The sequence below is a fragment of the Cynocephalus volans genome, chromosome 7 (genome assembly GCF_027409185.1).
Source record: "Cynocephalus volans isolate mCynVol1 chromosome 7, mCynVol1.pri, whole genome shotgun sequence".
Classification (NCBI taxonomy): Eukaryota; Metazoa; Chordata; class Mammalia; order Dermoptera; family Cynocephalidae; genus Cynocephalus; species Cynocephalus volans.
In genome coordinates, this window is record NC_084466.1 from 124,449,919 (window position 1) to 124,468,440 (window position 18,522).

Genomic DNA, 18,522 nt, shown 5'->3' on the forward strand with positions numbered 1-18,522 from the left:
ATAAACAGACTTGCTTTTGTGGCTCACTTGTGCCTAGAAGAGATTTCTCAAAGGTTTGAAGAACACAGTCTTATGAGATGCTCTGAGAAAAGAAAGAAAGAAAGAAAGAAAAAACTGCCCTGGTTAAATAAGCATGGGAAATGCAGCTCTGGAGATCTTTGAAGAATCATGGTGCCCTTTAGCATGTTAAATGAAGTCTATGTGAAACCCAGTAGGAATGTGTTTCGGTTTGGTTAAGTTGCTATTACCAAACTTTCATTGTGTTTTTGGGTACTGTAATTGTCAGTCTTTCCTTAACAGCTATTAACACCCACGAGTTCCAGAATACCCACATTGAGAAGTCTCAGCCTAGACAATGTCCAGTTATCTGGAATGGACTGCATTGTCAAACATTTTATCTGGATAAAGACACAGCCTATTGTATCTTCCTTATGTATATATGTTCAATATAAAGGTAATAACCACATTTCAAAAAATGTAGGGAACAGAGAATAATTTTAAGACACATAATTCCAAGGTCAAACACAACGTGTTTTACAGAAGTTCTTAGCTTTGATGATATCCACAGATAGAATTTAGGGGGTCCATGAATGTAAATTTAAAAAAATTATATATTTTCACTAACCTCTAGCTAAAATTTGGCATTCCCTCTAATTATAAATGTGGGGAACAAACCACAATAATGTTAGCAGTACCTATGTCTTTGTCACCACTAGAGATGACAGGTTTTTTATACTACTTCATAGATGTTGCTGATATCCCCAAGAATTATTTATGCTTAGCATGTGTTTTAGTCCGTTTTGTGTTGCTATAACAGAAATACCTGAGACTGAGTAATTTATAAGGAAATAGATTTATTTGGCTTACCATTCTGGGACAGCTTCATCTGTCACAGGCCTCAGGCTGCTTCTACTCATGGCAGAAAGTGGCAGGCAACTGGCGGGTTCAAGCAGATCACATGGCGAGAGAGAGAGAGAGGAGGTGCCAGGGTCCTATAAACAACCAGCTCTTGCAGGAACTAATAGAGCGAGATCTCACTCAGGACCCCCACCCCCAGGGAGAGCATTAATCCATTCATGAGAGATCTGCCCCCATGACTCAATCAGTTAGCAGCACTGCCACACTGGGGATCAAATTTCCACATGAGTTTTGGAGGGGACAGCACATCCAAACTCCATCATCATATTTTCAAAAATGTCACTTGATGTACCACTATATGTTTTTTACTGTGTTAATATCTTTTAATAGTACAAATTTATTTTTATAACATTTGATAACTATATTCAACATTATTTCTTTCCTTTGTGATAATTTTATTTTATGCATTTAAAACATCATTCTGAGAAGGGATCCTACCTCGCCAGACTGCCAGAGGGGTCTGTGACAAAAACAGGTCAAGAACCCCTGCTGTATTAACATTTAATGTCTAGCCTTTTTATGAATGTCATTTTATATAATTGTACTTTTTATTTATGTGTGTGTATATATATATATAAAGTACCTACATATATAAACACACAACAAAGAATATATATATGTATCTATATATAAATATATCTACATATAAATATATCTGTTATAAATATATAGATACAGGTACATATTTACATGTAAAGATATTATATATACACACACATATATAATTCTATGTCCTTTGTTCAATAAATATATATCAGTTATTTTTTCATTGTCTCATTCTTACTAACCACGTTCCACTATGGTTGTACTTCTAGGTTGTTTTCTGTTTTTAATTCATGCAAGTAGCTTTTCCTGTATTTTGGATTATTTTCTAACAGAAGGTTCCCAGATCTATATTGACACTGTGTCCTATGATATCACCTCACAGTAATTCCATTAGAACACACAGACACATGACCTCTCTGGCCACACACGTCAAGCTTCCTGAAGTTTCTAAGCCTGTTATGTTAGCCTGATTTATGGTTCAGATAAAGTCTGTTGACAAAACTTTATTTAAAACAACAACTGTTCTTTTGGTTTCTTTGTCCATAGGGATTCTAACATTGTTCTCAAGGTCAGAGGCCTGTAGATACTATTTTAAGAATGAGAAAAAAATTGGTTTCTTAGCAGAGACTTATTTTTGCAAAATTGATGGGCTGATTTACTTCTTCAGTCATTTGGAATTGATGTTGGTTCTCCAAAGCCCCAAGGTTTCTCTTGGAGGGTTTGCCCTGAGGAAACTGAGTGGCTGGGCGCTGCAAATAGGTTCCTTGCGGTTGTTTCTTAAAGCTCCAGGATTCTTCCTGTAGGAATGTTGACATTCACTCACGTGTTGACATTGCATTTCAAGTGAATCTGGATATTTTTTCCTCCTCCCAAATGAATTGAAGTTGATTGAGCCACTTTTAATGACTCCAGTAAGCATTAGGTGGTGGTTTTGAAGGTTGTAAATGAGAGTTCAGTAGCTTGGCATTTGCAGTCTTTAATTATTGCTGTCTTACAGGCTCATCAGTTAGCATCCATGCAAGCGCAGGCTTATACTGGTGGGAATGCAAACCTCCCACCTGCTAATAACGAGGAAGAGGAAGATGAAGAGGATGAATATGATTATGACTATGAATCCCTTTCTGATGGTAAGAGAAACAGATCCCTGTGCTGTGTGCAGGAAACTGCTTGGATGATTTTTCCCCCCCTTTTTTTTTTTTTTTTTTTTTTACCAAAAATAAGTCTGGAGCTTCATAGACCAACAATATAGATTGTTGTAGTATTGTCCAAGAGTTTCTGAATCCAGTCACTTAGCGAGGACCAAGCAAGGAAAGGGATTCTGTTAGCCACCACTGTTGCCACCCAAGGAAAGAAGAGGGTATGGGAAGCAACACGGAGTCATTGCTAAGATGAGTTCCTAGAGCAACAGATGGAATTACAACAGAAGTGCCCCATTTTCACCCTTGCAGTTTCTGGTGTAGCCAATGCTCTTGGCAGGAATTGCAGGCTGTGGCTGAATCCTTTTTCTCTCCTGAACCACCTGCAGGGGTGGCATCACCACTCTGTGTCTTCTCGGTTTCTCTTCATGCTCTTACTCAGACATTCTAGGAGTATAGAAAAGAAAGGAGCCTCATTTCCCTTCTCTTCCTGGTTTTCATGGTGCTAAGCCAATGGAACATTTCCTTCTGGCCCCACCAAAGAAAAAAAGCACAGGTGATGGCTAATGATGCAACACAAAAGAGTCACAAGAATGATGTTAACTATAGATTACTAGTGAAGGGTTTTTCTCATGTGAGAATTAGGTTTCAAGTGTATTTGATTTGTACTAAATTAGTGTCATTTGCTGCAGATTGCAAAATGTTTTCTCATGTACCGTTGCTGATAGTAAACTGTTTTCATTTTGGTGACTTCTGAAAGACAACAATATTGTAATGAGAAAACACCTTCAGGGCTGAGCCCGTGGCGCACTCGGGAGAGTGCGGCGCTGGGAGCACGGCGACGCTCCCGCCGCGGGTTCGGATCCTATATGGGAATGGCCGGTGCACTCACTGGCTGAGTGCCGGTCACGAAAAACACAAAAAAAAAAAAAAAGAAAAAGAAAACACCTTCATCACTAGTTACAGTCCAGTCCCTTTCTGCCCCCAAATATCATACCAGGCTATGTCCATTTAATATTTATTGTTAGTAATAGCTGATTGCTTCATACCATCAATTAAAAGCCAATTTACTTGACCTGAAGCCCCATGAAATGCAAAGGGCATATCTCATCAGATAATAAGAGGAGAAAATTAAAAGGAGTCAAGACAATTTCTTTGCAGCCCATTTCTGAAAAGTTGTGGAAATGTGCATATTTTTATACTGACTTACTCTTCCCCGTGGATTTTTACTACAGTTGTGGTAATGTTCCATAGAAGAATAAATTGATTCAGATATGAAATAAAAACCGCACTTAAGAAATCAACTAATCCAGATGTCATTTGCCCCTGCAAGAAGTTAGTCCACTAGAAGACAAATTTACGCTGTCATAAATTACTCCTGTGCTTTTTCTGTACTTTTGAGAACAGGAAATGAGAAGCCTTTTTAAAATTGTTGTTATAGATGTTTTTGATTTGCAAATAACCAAATGAACAGGTGGGGGAAGGATCCTTCCCATTTATTTTCAGTTGAGAGAGTAAAATTTAACCCTCCACCACTGTATTTCTAAGATAGTTGCATGCACTTTTTATAACCCACAGGGGCTGGGGTGGAGTATCAGTGGAAAAGGGGGTCCCACCAGCCTCTTCTCCAATAGGCTGTGAGACCTTGGCAATGCATTTCCACTTCTCTAGGCCTTAGTCCCTTAGGTATATAATGAACAGGTTCTGTGAAGTGTTTGGTAATGTTCCCCACCCCCACCCCCACCCCCACTTCTAGCACTAACATCTGTGATCTAAGATTTCCCATTTCATTAAAAGATTCCTCTAATGCTAACTATTCTGATTGGATCATTATACAATATATGCATGTATTGAAACAACAAACTATACCCCGTAAAAATGTACAATGAAAGAAAGAAAAAAAGAAAGGAAAAAGGAAACAGACAAGCAAACATCCCTCTGGCTGGCTGATTCCCAAACAGGCCTTGTAGTTATGCCTTGACTTGTTGAAGCTTGTCTTGTTAAGGCTTCTGTATGTGCCTGTTAAGTGCCTTGTCAACTGCACGTTTTTGATAGTGGTTGTGGTGCCTCAGCATCTCTGCTTTTCTCCACAATCTCTGCTTCTCCAGATGGGATAGAAAGGAAATAGAAACCTGACTGCTATGGGGATCACCATTTCCAGCTTCTTAGGGGGACCTCAAAGGTTTCTAAGCTTCCTTTGAGAATCAGAAGCTGTGACCTGTCACTTCTCGTAAATACACATACTCTCACAATTCTGCACACAATCACAGGAGTCTCACAAGCCCCCTAAGGCCTTCACAGGCATCCCAGGTTAGTAACCTGTCTCTAAAGTCTGGGTGTCCAGCTTATCTCTATGACAGCTCTAGTCCTCAGTTTTCATAACCGTAAAATGAGGCATTTAATCTAAAGCCCCTTTTGGCTATAAAAATGAGATGATGCCTAGCCACAGAATTATTTCAAGAAAACCCTAAGGAAGTTGCAGACGAGGTTCATATATTTTAGGAATTGCTACTCTGCCTTTTGGATAATACATTCTGAATGAAAATGTATTACATTGAATTTAATGAAATAAATAAAGATTTTTCCCCCAACCTTATTGTTTACCTCCACCAGTTTTGAACATACACTGGAGCACAACTTAGTATAGGCATATTCTATGACAGTGACTGCATGATTCTAACAAACTGATCGATTTCTGTCCATTTGAAATAAAGTCGTATTGGGAATATTACAATAGTCAGTAACTGAAAATAGGTAACATGAATGTGGCAGCCATTGGCATGATTAATGTTAACAATGTTTGCATTGCTTTTATTGCTAGCCCTGGCATCCCTTAATAGTGAAAATATCAAATCTATAAAACATTTCTTATTTTATTTATTTGGTAATCTAAGCTGTTGTTATTTATGCTTTACTTCATACCCTAGTTTAATTTATCGGGCTTTTTGTCTTAATTCTCCTTACTTTTATTCTCTTTCTGATTCTGTTTTTCTGTAGCAGATGTCCTTACTGCTTCCCCAGCTCCTAACGGTCAGGAAGGTAAATGCCATTTGAACTGGGCACTTTAACTGCATGGATGTCAGCATTCTGTTTCCAATTTCTTGGGCCTGATTAGCATGAAGTTGTGACACTTCTATGAATACAAATGTGATGAAATGATTTATCTCATTAATTCTTGGCAGCCTGCATGGCCCTGATTTGGTATAAGGATATTTTGGTCTAAGCATTTGTGGTCTAATGAGAGAGTAAATCATGAGTGAGAAATTAGCATTTTTGTTTTTCATTTCAAAAGAGCATAATCATGATATACCTCTAACACCTTTAGAATCATTCTGAATAGAAATTTCAAAAAAAAGAGCAAACTATAAGATTATCTGTCATACTTAGATATACATCAAAAAGTTTGTGGAAAAATAGAATTAAAAGATGATATGCCCACCCCCCACCCCACCCTCGCCAAAAAAGAAGAAAGATATAACACCAAGGTCCAGGGTTCAATCCCAGTACCAGTCAGCTGCCAAAAAAAAAAAAAAAATTAAAAGATAATATGAATCTTTCCACAAACTTTTTGAAGTACCCTCATATTTTAATTCCTATTCTTAAGATTATAACTTAATAAATTTATAACAATCATGAAAACTTTACTTTCTAATTAATTATAATTGTGAAAAATTTGCATTGCACATAACAATAAGCCTTCCCCACCCCACCCCCACCCCTGGTTTTGACATTTCTCAAGGAAAGGAACGAATAGCTTCATTTCAAAGTGATTTAATCATATAAGTGCCATCTAGAAGTGCTTCAACCACTAAATCCTTCTCAAACTTGTGTGCTGTCAGCTTCTTGACACAGGATATCTTCTATAACATTTGCACTGTTCCAGTCATCCTTATGAAAATGAGCGTTCTCATTTAGATTATGTCTATATGGTACTAAAACCGCTGGCAAATGACTCCATGATTTGGAAACAGACACATAAACCCAATTTTACAAATTATACCTCAAGCCATAATTTTGGTACCATGTAGCCAGAGCCTCAGTCTTGCAGATAAGTATGCATATCTACATGTCCTTGCAATGAGGAACAAACACACAGCCCTTCAGTAAAGTATTTGGTTCTTTGTCACTGACACCTCCTAACTCATTTCAGACAACATTCTGGAAGACAGACCTGAAAATAAGTCATGTAATGACAAGCTTCAGTTTGAATATAATGAAGAAGTCCCCAAGAGGATAAAGAAAGCAGACAACTCTGCTTGCAGCAAAGGAAAGGTGGGTGGACAGATTCCATTCACTGACACCTGGACCAGTCAGTTTCCAGTGGGATTCCACTTCCTATCCCTTTTCTTCACCTTTCCCCACACTTTCCCTGAGATGCCAAAGTCCATGTGGTGATAATATGGGACACCCGCTTGCCATTTCTAGAAGGTTAGTCATTGATTCATCCAACCAATGCCTACTGAAGGTGTATGTGTGGCAGAGGAGGTGATTTAGTGATGCAGGTAAACAGTGCTTGTAGATACATGCAAAGAACAGTGATCACACTGTGTTATCAGAGAATCAAGGACAGGTTCTCAGGGAAGATGATGTTTGAAAAGGAAGATTTGGCCAAAATAGGCAAAAACAGGGCAGTTAGGCCAGGAGGACAGCCTGGTATGTTCAGGTAACTGCAAGATGTTTTAAAGGCCTTTGGGATGACCAAGAAGACAAACCGGGGCCAGATTGTAAGTGTTAGCAGAGGAATGAAACTGAGAATAGGAAAATAAATGAGATACCTAGACCCTATGCTCAAGTGCCTCCAAGTATATAGACTTTGAGCAAATCTGTATAGACATGGTTGCAGTGACATTGTTAGAGAATAGAGTAACAAAATATGTCAAAACTTTGAGCCACAGAATATAGTCAGTCCTCTATTTATTCAACAAGTGTGCATTGACTCTCCTATGTGTAAGACAATGGACTTCCCTGAGGGAAGATGAAGGATGAATTAGACTCATCCCTTGTCCTCAGAAAGCTTTTAGTCTAGGAAAGGTGTTAGGCCATGTATTTGGATAAATACCAAGCACGGGGAAACACACTGATGACCCTAGAGACATATAGTTAAAGAGCTTTGGGAATTCAGAGGTGGGTGGTATGGACCTTCCATGTAAAATGGTATCATTTTCCCTTGATAGGTTTACGACATGGAACTGGGAGAAGAATTTTATCTTCCCCAGAATAAAAAGGAAAGCAGACAGATTGCACCAGAGCTTTCTGACCTTGTCATCTATTGCCAAGCAGTAAAATTTCCAGGTAAGAGTCAGCAATATCATCTATAACATTTAAAGATACCAAAGTATACAAATACGCTATTTATTTAATTGGGCATTGTGAACACTCGCCAAATAACTAAATTGTGTTGCTGAAATTATTGTTATAATACCTTCTAAATACTTATTATTATAATATGCTTTGATGCTCATGAGGAAGAATACCATAAAATGTTCATTTTCCAAATCACATAATGTCTTTTTATATAATTGTTTATAATAATGATAATATGAATAATATTCATAATATCTAATAGCTAAAATAAGCACTTACATACCAAGATTTATGCTAATTATTTACATACATCATTTCCTTGACTATTCATAATGATTCTATGAGGTAGGTGATATTATCCCCATTTTTAAATAAAACAAAGTCTGAAAGAGATGAAGTAATTTGCCTAAGGTATCAGAGTCTGTCATTTAAGACTGTTTTGCTTGACAGTGGCAGAAATTGATTTAAGCAAAGTGGGATATTTGCTCACGTAATGAAAAATGAAGATATACAACGGCACTTCAAAAAGTTTAGGGAAAGATGCTTATTATCTTTCAATTTTGTCTTTTCACAAACTTTTCAAAGTATCCTCAGATGAGTTTCAGGTACAGCTTGATCCAGGGCACATTCTTTCTCTCCATTTCTCACTCTGCCTCCACTATGATGGCTTTATTCCCTTTGCCAGATGGCTGTAGCAGGCTAGTTCTACATGCTTCCAGATTCGGCTGTGGTGTAAGGGTCTCTTCTAGAACTTCCAGCAGTAGTTTCTTTGTTTCTCATCTGGGTCCTTTGCCCAAACCTCAGCTAATCACTATGGCCAGTGGGGTGCAGTGCTCTGACAGTCTGGGGCCTATGTCACATGCTCCATCCCTGAGTAGGGTCGCAAGTCTCCACCGAAACTACAAGGACAAAGGATGGGGTTGCAGTAGGAGAGGTTTCCCCAATTGCCCATTTCTAGAAGTACAGTGAACTTCTGCTGATGAACCACTTTCCCAAAAACGTGTTCATTTCAGTTCATAAATGGTAGACCTACAATTCTGCAGCCTGTTTGTCTCCAGAGTCCCCACCCTGACTGTCTTGTTAGGGTATGTTACCAATGATCTCACCCAATTGTGTGTCCCACAAATGGGACACCAGGAAGGGGAGGGCAAATAGGAATGTACATCAATATATGCGGAAGTCAAAAAATTCATCTCTTCCTACTAAGAAAAAGAATTCCCTTGCATAAGATTTCTAAGGACAGGAAAGGAGCTGAGATTGGAGGATCAGCCTAGATGTTAGTAAACAGGGTATATAAACTTGGCCTGGTGAGGGGAATTAAAATGCCAACCCTCATCTTTTCAAGATGAGCTGAACTCAGGTCCTGACTCCCAGAGCTTATCTTAAAGCACTGGTTCTCACACTGTGCCTAGCAAATGGGACAGAGGTATTGGGCTTAAAAATTAGGTAATAGTGGCCTTTTTATACCCCAGATAGAATCTTAGATAGAACTTTTTAAATTTTAAGTTGTTTCCCATAAACTGTTTTTAGACTTTTGGCAGATGCTATTGCTTGTCTGCTAGCAAATCTGTTGAGGAGTATATAAATGAATAAATAGCAAGCAAAGACTTCAAAGAAGTGCAAGAACGTAGCCATTTGTTTAGTTTCACAGATCATGACTTTATGTCACATAAGTACAATATGATTACATTTGCAGCTGGTGAAAGTGTTTTTATGATGGAGTAAAATTCTTTCCCTGTCAAAGAGCATCATGGCTGGCATGTCCTTCACCATCGGAACAAGTATGAGGACCACGCCATTCAAGAATCACACTCGCTTCATCTCTCATTCTTTCTATATGCAGCTGACGCTACACTCAAACCATTCCACTGGCTTTGTCTGTTCTTCTCAAGAAGAGTAAATAAAGTGAATAGTAAATAAAGTAATAAAGAGTACAAATTCCCAAAGATATTTGAAGTCAGTGGGAAAGGTAGTTTCTGTGCAAATAGAGAATCATGGAAGGGTCAAGAGGTCATTTGGTCGAGCTTCTGACTTGAGGCACAGGCTAAGCATGTGGTTGTTTGGCTTGTTTTTAAAATACCAAGTATGTTGATTTTTTTTAAAAGTGTTTACATAGTACCGATTCTTTATAGGTATGCTATTTTTAAATTTTTACTTCTTAGTAATTGAAGTTTCTTACATTTTTCTTTCCCCAACTTTATTTCCTTTTTCAAAGTAACTAACTTGTGTTGGCAGAATCATTTTTATAATGCCTTCTAAATATTTATTGTTATTATTTGTTTTGATGCACATGAGGAAAATACCATTAAATAGTCATTTTGCTTTGCTATTGATTATAACTCTGCTAGATTATTAATTTCAACATATCTCACCTTTCACCATCCCAAGTGCCTTCCTGGGAGCCACATACAAACAAGCCTTCAGCACAGTGAGGCACCCAAAGACCATGTGGTATGAGGCCCACAGACGCAAAGTAACTTCTCAAAGATCACGAACCTTGTTCAGTCCGAGGGCGAGAGCCAGAAGTCAGGGCTCAGTTCCCAGTGCTGTGCTCTTTTCACTGCACTATCTTGGCTTTCTTACAGCCAAGGAGGTAGTTGAGTTTTTTCTACCTTTATACCTGCTTTCTCATAGGATTTGTTTCTCAGTTACTTTCAGTATTTACATCTTGCTGTTTTTTCTCCTTCTAATAGACAAAAAAGAAGGACGTTATTTTTATCATATGACCGCACCAACTCAGTTTCTGGATACTTCCCTGCAAGCTCCCCGGCATCCTCCTCTCTCATCAGACACCTACATACACCACAGTCTTTCCAGCTTCCAGGCCTTTGCTTAGACAGTTCTCAACCTGGCCTGTCCTTCCTGGGAAGAGCCTTCCAAATTTCAGCCCATTCACTTGACACACACCCTCATTTTCTCAGCGTGGAGTTCCCACAGCACTGAGAAACACACTTTCTTCATCAAACAGTGGTTTGCTAACAAGCCATTTGAATCACAAAAGTGGGACCCTGCGTTCTTGGATAGCTTCTGGCTGGCTGGGTGTGGGATGCTGGCATTAAGGCTCCCTCTCCTCTTCCCCATAACCCCGCCTCCCTTTTCAGGCTGCCGTCCTCCCCTGAGAGTGCTGGCAGTCAGCCCCCACTGCGCCTCTGGGTTATTCAAACCATACAGTATCGCCATAGGACAAAACACTTTAGGGGCAAAGGGATGTGTTTCAGCAGAGGAGAGTAGAATGCTAACCAGTACACCACTGAGAGGTAACCCTGTTCACCCAAACTTAGCCCCAGTGCCTCCCAAAATCTTGCAACACTAGTGAAGACAAATTTTCAGTGCCTGCTGTGAGGCCCTCCTGCACAGAGCGTGCAGGAAATGCACTCAGAGAGGGCATCCAGAAGAAAGCCTAGCACTGATGATATATACATTGCTTGTGGAATCAGGGAGTTGGTTTCACAGCCCACAGACAAATCAGAATTTCTGCAGGAAGATATCACCATATGCTCTGTCTTCAACTTATTCTTAAATGCCTATCAGGCTTCTACTCGGTGATCATCTCAAACTTCTGTCTCAAAGATTTCGTCACCATCAGATGTTCCAACATCTATATGAGAGTACTTCAAAAAGTTTGTAGAAAGAGTTGTATTATCTTTTAATTCTATTTTTTCCACAAGCTTTTTGAAATACCATCGTATCTAAAACAGAAGCATTCTCATTCACAACTGTAAGAAAACACACGATGAGAGGAAAGACCCTAAAATTAACTAGAAAGACTCAGCCGAAGAAGGGAAGTAGCCACCAGACTGACCATGTGGGCTTAAATCCCAGCTCTACTTCTCCATGACCTTGACTTGGACAGTTGTTTAGCCTCTCTGCATCTTAGATTCCTTATCTAAAATAAGCATTACTGTCCCAACTTGCAGGGTTGCTGTAAAAATCAGCAATAAAGTACATAACGTGCTTAGCACAACTATGGAGCATAGCTGGCTTTCTGGAAGTGTTGAAATTGGTAAATGGACCAACAGGGTAGATGAAGGTTCTTTGTTGCTCTCTCAGTTATTTCTCTAGCCCTTTCCCACAATCCAAAGTCCTTCTCCTTTACTAATCACCCAACCTGTGTTTTCTTCTCCCCACAACAGCACAACCGGACTCTTCACAGAGGGGCCCACATACCTGTGGGGCATGTCAGCAGTGCCAGGATATGTGCAAAAGCCCCAGAATGAACAGTACCCCTCTCCCTGGCCCCTTATCAGTTTTACTTGGGAGAAAATCTGCTGTTATATCATTGTGATGAGAGCAAAATTCACACAACTTTTAAGATCAAAGCATGAGAATTCAGTAGTTTAAGTCTAACTTTGCTGTTACAAGTACTTTAGAGGAAAAAAACTTAGATGCCCCCAATTAAGCAATAATTGTAACAGCTGCTGTGGGTGAACATTTTCCCTGAAGACGACACTTTAAGTATGTATGTATACATTATCTCATTTATTCCTAACCACAGCCCTTTCACAGATAAGGAATGAGTGGTCCAGAGAGGTGGAGTAACTTGTGTGAGGCTGCACTGCTAGGAATAGGGTTTAAACCCAGGTGTGTCTCACTCCAAAGTCTGTGCTAGGAATAGGGTTTAAACCCAGGTGTGTCTCACTCCAAAGTCTGTGCTAGGAATAGGGTTTAAACCCATGTGTGTCTCACTCCAAAGTCTGTGCTCCTAAACACTACTCTATCTTGTCTCTGATGATGATATTCTTGGAAGTGTTTTTGTATCTGAAAGAGGACCTCCTGGATGCTGCTTCAGCTAAGGAATTACTCTCTAACGGTACAATTAGAGACATTGGGAACTATTTGGAGGCTACTCTGGCTTCATCGGTGCTCTTAGATCTCTCTCGCTGCCCTGGAGCCAGGTCTGTGTGGTGTGCGTTCATTCCCTCATTCAGCAAGTAGGTACTAAGTTCCTGCTGTGCACCAGGCATTAAGGATCCAGGCAGTGGTTAGACCAGGAGTGAGAAGGAGAGCCATGAAACGTCATTATCATCATAATGTATTTCCCATTTAATCCTCAGAATCCTATGAGTGAGTTCCTATAATTGTACCCATTCTGTAGAGAAGGGAACTGAGGAACAAAGAAGGTAGGTGGTAAGTCAAGGCTCACACCAGTGGAAATTGAACCTAGACAATGTGATGCTGACGCTCAGGCTTGTAACTTTTCTTTCATCCCCTCAAATCGAATAATTAGCTCCTGATAACTAAATATTGATTGCACCACTTTCTTTTCATGCAGTTTTTCAAAATCTTTCTGGTGCATAGTCAACCAGCAGTGTGTGTAATTTTGTGGTCATTTTGTAATGAGTATGCAGTTCTTTTTGCATTTGCCTACAGAGATGAAAACTTTGCTATAATTGCCTACAGTGCTATTAATAACGGTGCTAAAAATGCTAGTCGATAGATCTTCTGTACTAGGTTACAAGGGAGTAGTAGGACTTCAAAATAAACATGAACAGGGATGGAAAATGTTGAGTTCCCTTGCTTGTAGTTTTTGGCTTATTTATTTTCATTTTATGGGAACAGGACTGTCGACTCTAAATGCATCTGGCTCTAGCAGAGGAAAAGAAAGGAAAAGCAGGAAGTCCATTTTTGGCAACAATCCGGGTAGAATGAGCCCAGGGGAGACAGCATCATTTAACAAAACATCTGGAAAAAGTAAAGTCACCTTCTTACAATGTCTTTGCTTGATTTTGCGTGCTGAATGATTCAGATATTTTACTAAGTACTACTTCCCTTGAATTTTTTAATTCTTTTTTTAAAATTTTCATGAGCATTCATATTGTCTAAGTGTGGTAAAAATGTTTCTAAATTGCTAATTTACACTTTTAACTTATCAAAAATAGCATTTCACTGAGATGGTCTAATGGTGTTTGCCTCAAAAGTAAAAATTGGAAGCACCTTGGAACATTCTAGTGGTTCTTGGAACTGTACTCTTCACCATTATCACCCCAGAAGATATATCCATTTTATTTCTAATTACTTTTTATTATGAACATAATAAATTCTCATAGTTAAAAACTGGAAAAATACAGAGTATTATTAAAATTCCTTTCCACCCTGAATGTCTTGGTGCTACTCCCTAGAGGTAAACACTGTTAAGTTTACTATGTTTTGTTAAAAAACAAAAAAAAGGAGGTGGATCCTATTAAGATAACCAAATGGGATATAACCAAATATACTCATATAAATTTTATACTTGCTATATCTTTTCACATAACTTTATATGTATCTACCTTATTCTCTTTAATGCCTGTGTGGTACAACATTGTTTGGATATACTGTCCTTTATTTAATCAGTTCCTCACTGATATAATGTTTGGGTTGTTTCCTGTTGTCGTTGTTTTTCCTATAAAAAAAAAAATCAGTGCTGGAGTGAGTATCCTTGTATGTATATTGCTTTGTATTTGTGTAAATATACCCACAGGACAGATGAAGTTCTGAGGCAAAGGACTTTCAGGATATTAATTTAAATAGGTATTAGTACACTCACTTAAAAACTCAGTAGCCACCATGTTGTTTCAAGGTAGTGACTAACTCACCAGCATAACTTACAATGTATTCTGATGTATCAATGTGCTATGACTGTTTACTGAGAAGTTGTTCAGGTTTATCTTTCTAAAACACTTAAAGTTTTCTGTACTAATCTGAGACTAATCTTTTGGGGGGTTTAGGTTCCTCTGAAGGAATTCGACAGACCTGGGAGGAATCTTCTTCCCCTCTCAACTCTTCCACGTCCCTCAGCGCTATCATTAGAACTCCCAAATGTTATCATATCTCATCGCTGAATGAAAATGCTGCCAAACGTCTTTGTCGCAGGTATTCTCATAAACTGATCCAGCACACCGCCTGCCAGCTGCTGAGGACCTACCCGGCCGCCACCCGCATTGACTCATCCAACCCCAACCCCCTCATGTTCTGGCTCCATGGGATACAGCTCGTGGCACTCAACTACCAAACTGATGGTAATAGGCCTGCATCCTCCCCTCTCTCCTTTGCATCTCATATTTCAGTAAATGCAGTTCAACAAACATTTTTTCTTTTCTTTTCTTTTTTTTAAGGAATATTTTATTTTATTTTATCATTTTGTCTTATTTTATTTTACCTAGCAGCTGGCTGGTAAACATTTTTTCAAAGGGGCAGGAGTCCAGACTGGGGCACATCATTCGTGAGGGTGAAAATACAGATGATAGAACACCGAAGTGAATTTGATACTGAATTGTGCCCCTGATGTTTCAGAGTTAAGTTGATAGAAAAGAACCTTGAAGGGGCCCCTCATGGTCTCCTGGCCTTGACCCTTTTTTAAGGCACTTTTTAAAACATAAGACTGCTCTGTCAAGATCTGTTAAAGATATTTTAGGGCATGGATTTTCTAACACTGCTTAGTCACCTGTCTCGCTATGCAGTTGTTCTTGCAGGCAAAAAGTAGTGTTGTTCCAGACACTTTCCAAGTTACAACCATCTTAGCTTCCTTTCATCCCTTTGAAATTGAGATGGAGAACAACGGTCAGTGCTTTAAGGGTTGCTAACAGAAGGAAAACAAGCCTGTGAATTAGACAAACAGAAAGCAGCGTTTGTGTTTCTCCACTGTGTATGAGACTCTGATACGAGGCCTAAAACCCCAGAGTAAAAGCTGCTGTCAGTTGCATACTCACTGTGCGCCATGTACTGTGCTGAATTCTTGGCCCCTTATTATCTTATTTAATCTTCACAACAACCCACAGAGATGGGTACCTTTATGAACCCCATTTCTCAGATGAGCGAACCAAGGTGCAGAGGAGTTAATTTGCTCAAGGTCGCAAGATGACTTGTAATACTAAATTCAAGGACTCTAAGAGTTTAGAGGATAAAGTGTTTTGTTTCCACTTGGTTATGGGGCAGGAAGGGACCCACAAAAGGTGAGAAAAGAGTAGATGAGGAATGTTTCCTAGAAGCTCATTTAAAAACCACAGTCTTTGAGTAGCCAAGCAGTGAGCAGCACTAATCATTCATCTCACGTGAACTGAATCTGATCCCAACTAACTGTGCTGAACCATAAACCACAGCACAGCCCTGTCTCCAGTTGAGGTCAAACCACAGCTTTGGCTCTGGGACCAGCTAACTACCTGGCACTGGTGCCAACAGTGCCCACTTGTGACTGATCATGACGACATATGGCTAGAGATTTTGGTCATGTTTTTTTGCCCTTGTTATATTTGCTTCTTTCAATTGAAATTAAATAAGATAGGGCAGGTGAAGTACCATACTTGGCATAGTGCCTGGCACACAGAAAGCATTCCACAAATGTTAGCTATCATTTAAGTGTGTTTGATAAGTTATGAAAACAATATGATTTGGAGTACCAAATGGAAATAATAGTGAAATTCTTTCAAAGTTGTAAAGATTTTATTTCCCATTTCTTTTCAATCTTTCCCAAGTGGCTTGTGGGTTCACCTCTCTGGCCCTGTCTGTAGCCCTGCCTGTATCCACTGGCGCCCTTGGTTATTATGATACTGAAATATTTTAAATAAAGTGAAATAACTAGCAATACGGTTTTCTCAAGGAAATGGAAATGCGTTTGGTTTTGGAAGTGTCCTTTCTCCTGAAGTGCCAAGACTGGTGCAGACACACTGGCTCCACTGATGGCAAAAGTAGCCACAGCTGAAGGGACACAGGAAGTTACCACTCCTCAGGCCACCACACAGTCCAGCAGCACAGATTGAAGCTGCAGCTTGTCCTTCACTTGCCCATGAAGGCTTTGCCTCTCTCCCAGATCAAGCTGGAAGTTCATGTTCAAGCTGCCCACTCAGGGGAGGCAGATGACCGTGTTGTGTGGTTCATCCTCAAGTTTCTCTGCATAATCTTCCAACCCAGGAGGGAGTACTATCATAAAACCTCTCAATTCAATGCAGCAAGCATTGGTTAAACATCTCCCCACACTGGACAAAGCACGAGCTACAGGCTGTGTTAGTGTGTTCATCTGTAAAATGGTCTTCGTTTCTGCAAACTGGGGGTAGAAGCTGATTCAATATCTTGCGCACAGTAGATGTTCAATGAATGCATGCTACCCTGAGTTGAAGCAGATCGTCCCTAACAGCCCCACTGCAATCTAAACCTGTGGTTCTTGATTTTGGGTCCAGATCTCTTCCAGATACTTACTTCTCTGTGAATTACAAATCCAAATAGATAAGAGTCAACATTGGAATCACCATTTTTTAATTGTTGAAAAGTATTCCTAGGTTAGGAAGTACTCTCCCAGTGTTGTTCCAATATGTCCCATGAATCATTTGCCTTCCCACTTTCTGGATTTCAGGGGACCCTGATGCCCCAAAGGGGTGTTCATAGACTTAGTGCCATGTCTTCCCAGGCTTTCTGCTGGTTCCCTCAAATCCCAAGAAGGTCTGAAGTGATCTGGAACCGGGAGTATCCCAGGTCCACACTCCATAAAACCAATTCTTAAGTTTGGAAACTGAACTGAGGCTGCTATGCAATCCCTTGGTTATTGCTGGCAACAGTCCCTCTAAGTTCTTGCCATCTAGGACAGAACAATTCCTTCCTCATATACCAGGACCTACCAGTGTGTAAACATGCACCGCCAGTCAAAAGAGTAGCCTCTTTTTAAAAAGCATTTATTATGCTTTCTTGAATAATAGTCACAATTTTTATGGTGACTTTTCCAGCCCACAAATATAGGGATAAGTATTATGAGAATGATGTTTACTTAATGGAGTTTTTTGTTTGTTTGTTTGGTTTTTGTTTTGTTTTTAATGATTAGAAGACCATAAAGACAATGTATTCTTGGTCTCCCATCATATGCATTGATTCAGAGGGGTAACTGGGTTACACTGAGAGTAAAAGTGCATACTGTTTCACGTGGTTAAACAGGGGTTTTTCAAACTTTAGCCCCCAATGAAGATGACCACCCCTAGAGGACAGTTAGAGGGCTAGATTTGAGATCACTCCTTTATTTCAAACTGGGCAGCTCCACGTCAATCTGTTTTGCATTTTGAGTCAACAAATGAGATTTTTGTTAAGAAAAAGTGCTTCACAGTGTTGGAAAGCTATTGGAATAAACACAGTGCTCATGAAATCAAACTTTAAACCTAAATGCGGTTGACATCATAATCATAATATAGTAGTAACTGTTTATTGAGCACCTTCTATGTGCCAGATGCTGGGGTAGGGACTTCCCTGCACCATCTCATTTCTCATCACGACACCACTATGAGATTGAGAACTACCAGTCAGGCTGACTGAGTTCAGATTGTAGCTTCCGCCACGTAGCAGCTACGTGCTTTGGGTGTTTTCATATCTTTGTGCCTCAGTTTCCCCATCTATAAAAATGGAGATACTGAAAGAATCTACCTCATGGGTTACTGGGAGGCACTTGATGCACATAAAATGCTCAGAATGGTGTCTGGTACTTAGGAAGAGCACAGTGTGTGCAGTTATTACTATTATTAGTATATTATTATATTAGTATATAATACTATAATTAGTATATTCATTTCACATCTACCAACCCCACATGAGCTTGTTTGCTTCACTGTCTTAGCCATTCTAGCCCATCTATGTTCCTCTGTCACAGAGTGGTCTGGAAGAGAAT

At 39.5% G+C, this 18,522-nt stretch overlaps 1 protein-coding gene across 1 annotated transcript in view; it reads left to right on the top strand.

Annotated features, from left to right (window-relative positions):
* Positions 1-18,522, top strand: part of PLCE1 (phospholipase C epsilon 1) — a 272,101-nt gene that overhangs the window by 232,231 nt on the left and 21,348 nt on the right. Inside the window, exons 19-23 of the mRNA XM_063102561.1 lie at positions 2,462-2,591; positions 6,751-6,872; positions 7,775-7,892; positions 13,464-13,595; positions 14,612-14,902. Of these exons, the coding sequence (XP_062958631.1) occupies positions 2,462-2,591; positions 6,751-6,872; positions 7,775-7,892; positions 13,464-13,595; positions 14,612-14,902 (793 nt within the window). The remainder of the gene's footprint in view (positions 1-2,461; positions 2,592-6,750; positions 6,873-7,774; positions 7,893-13,463; positions 13,596-14,611; positions 14,903-18,522) is intronic.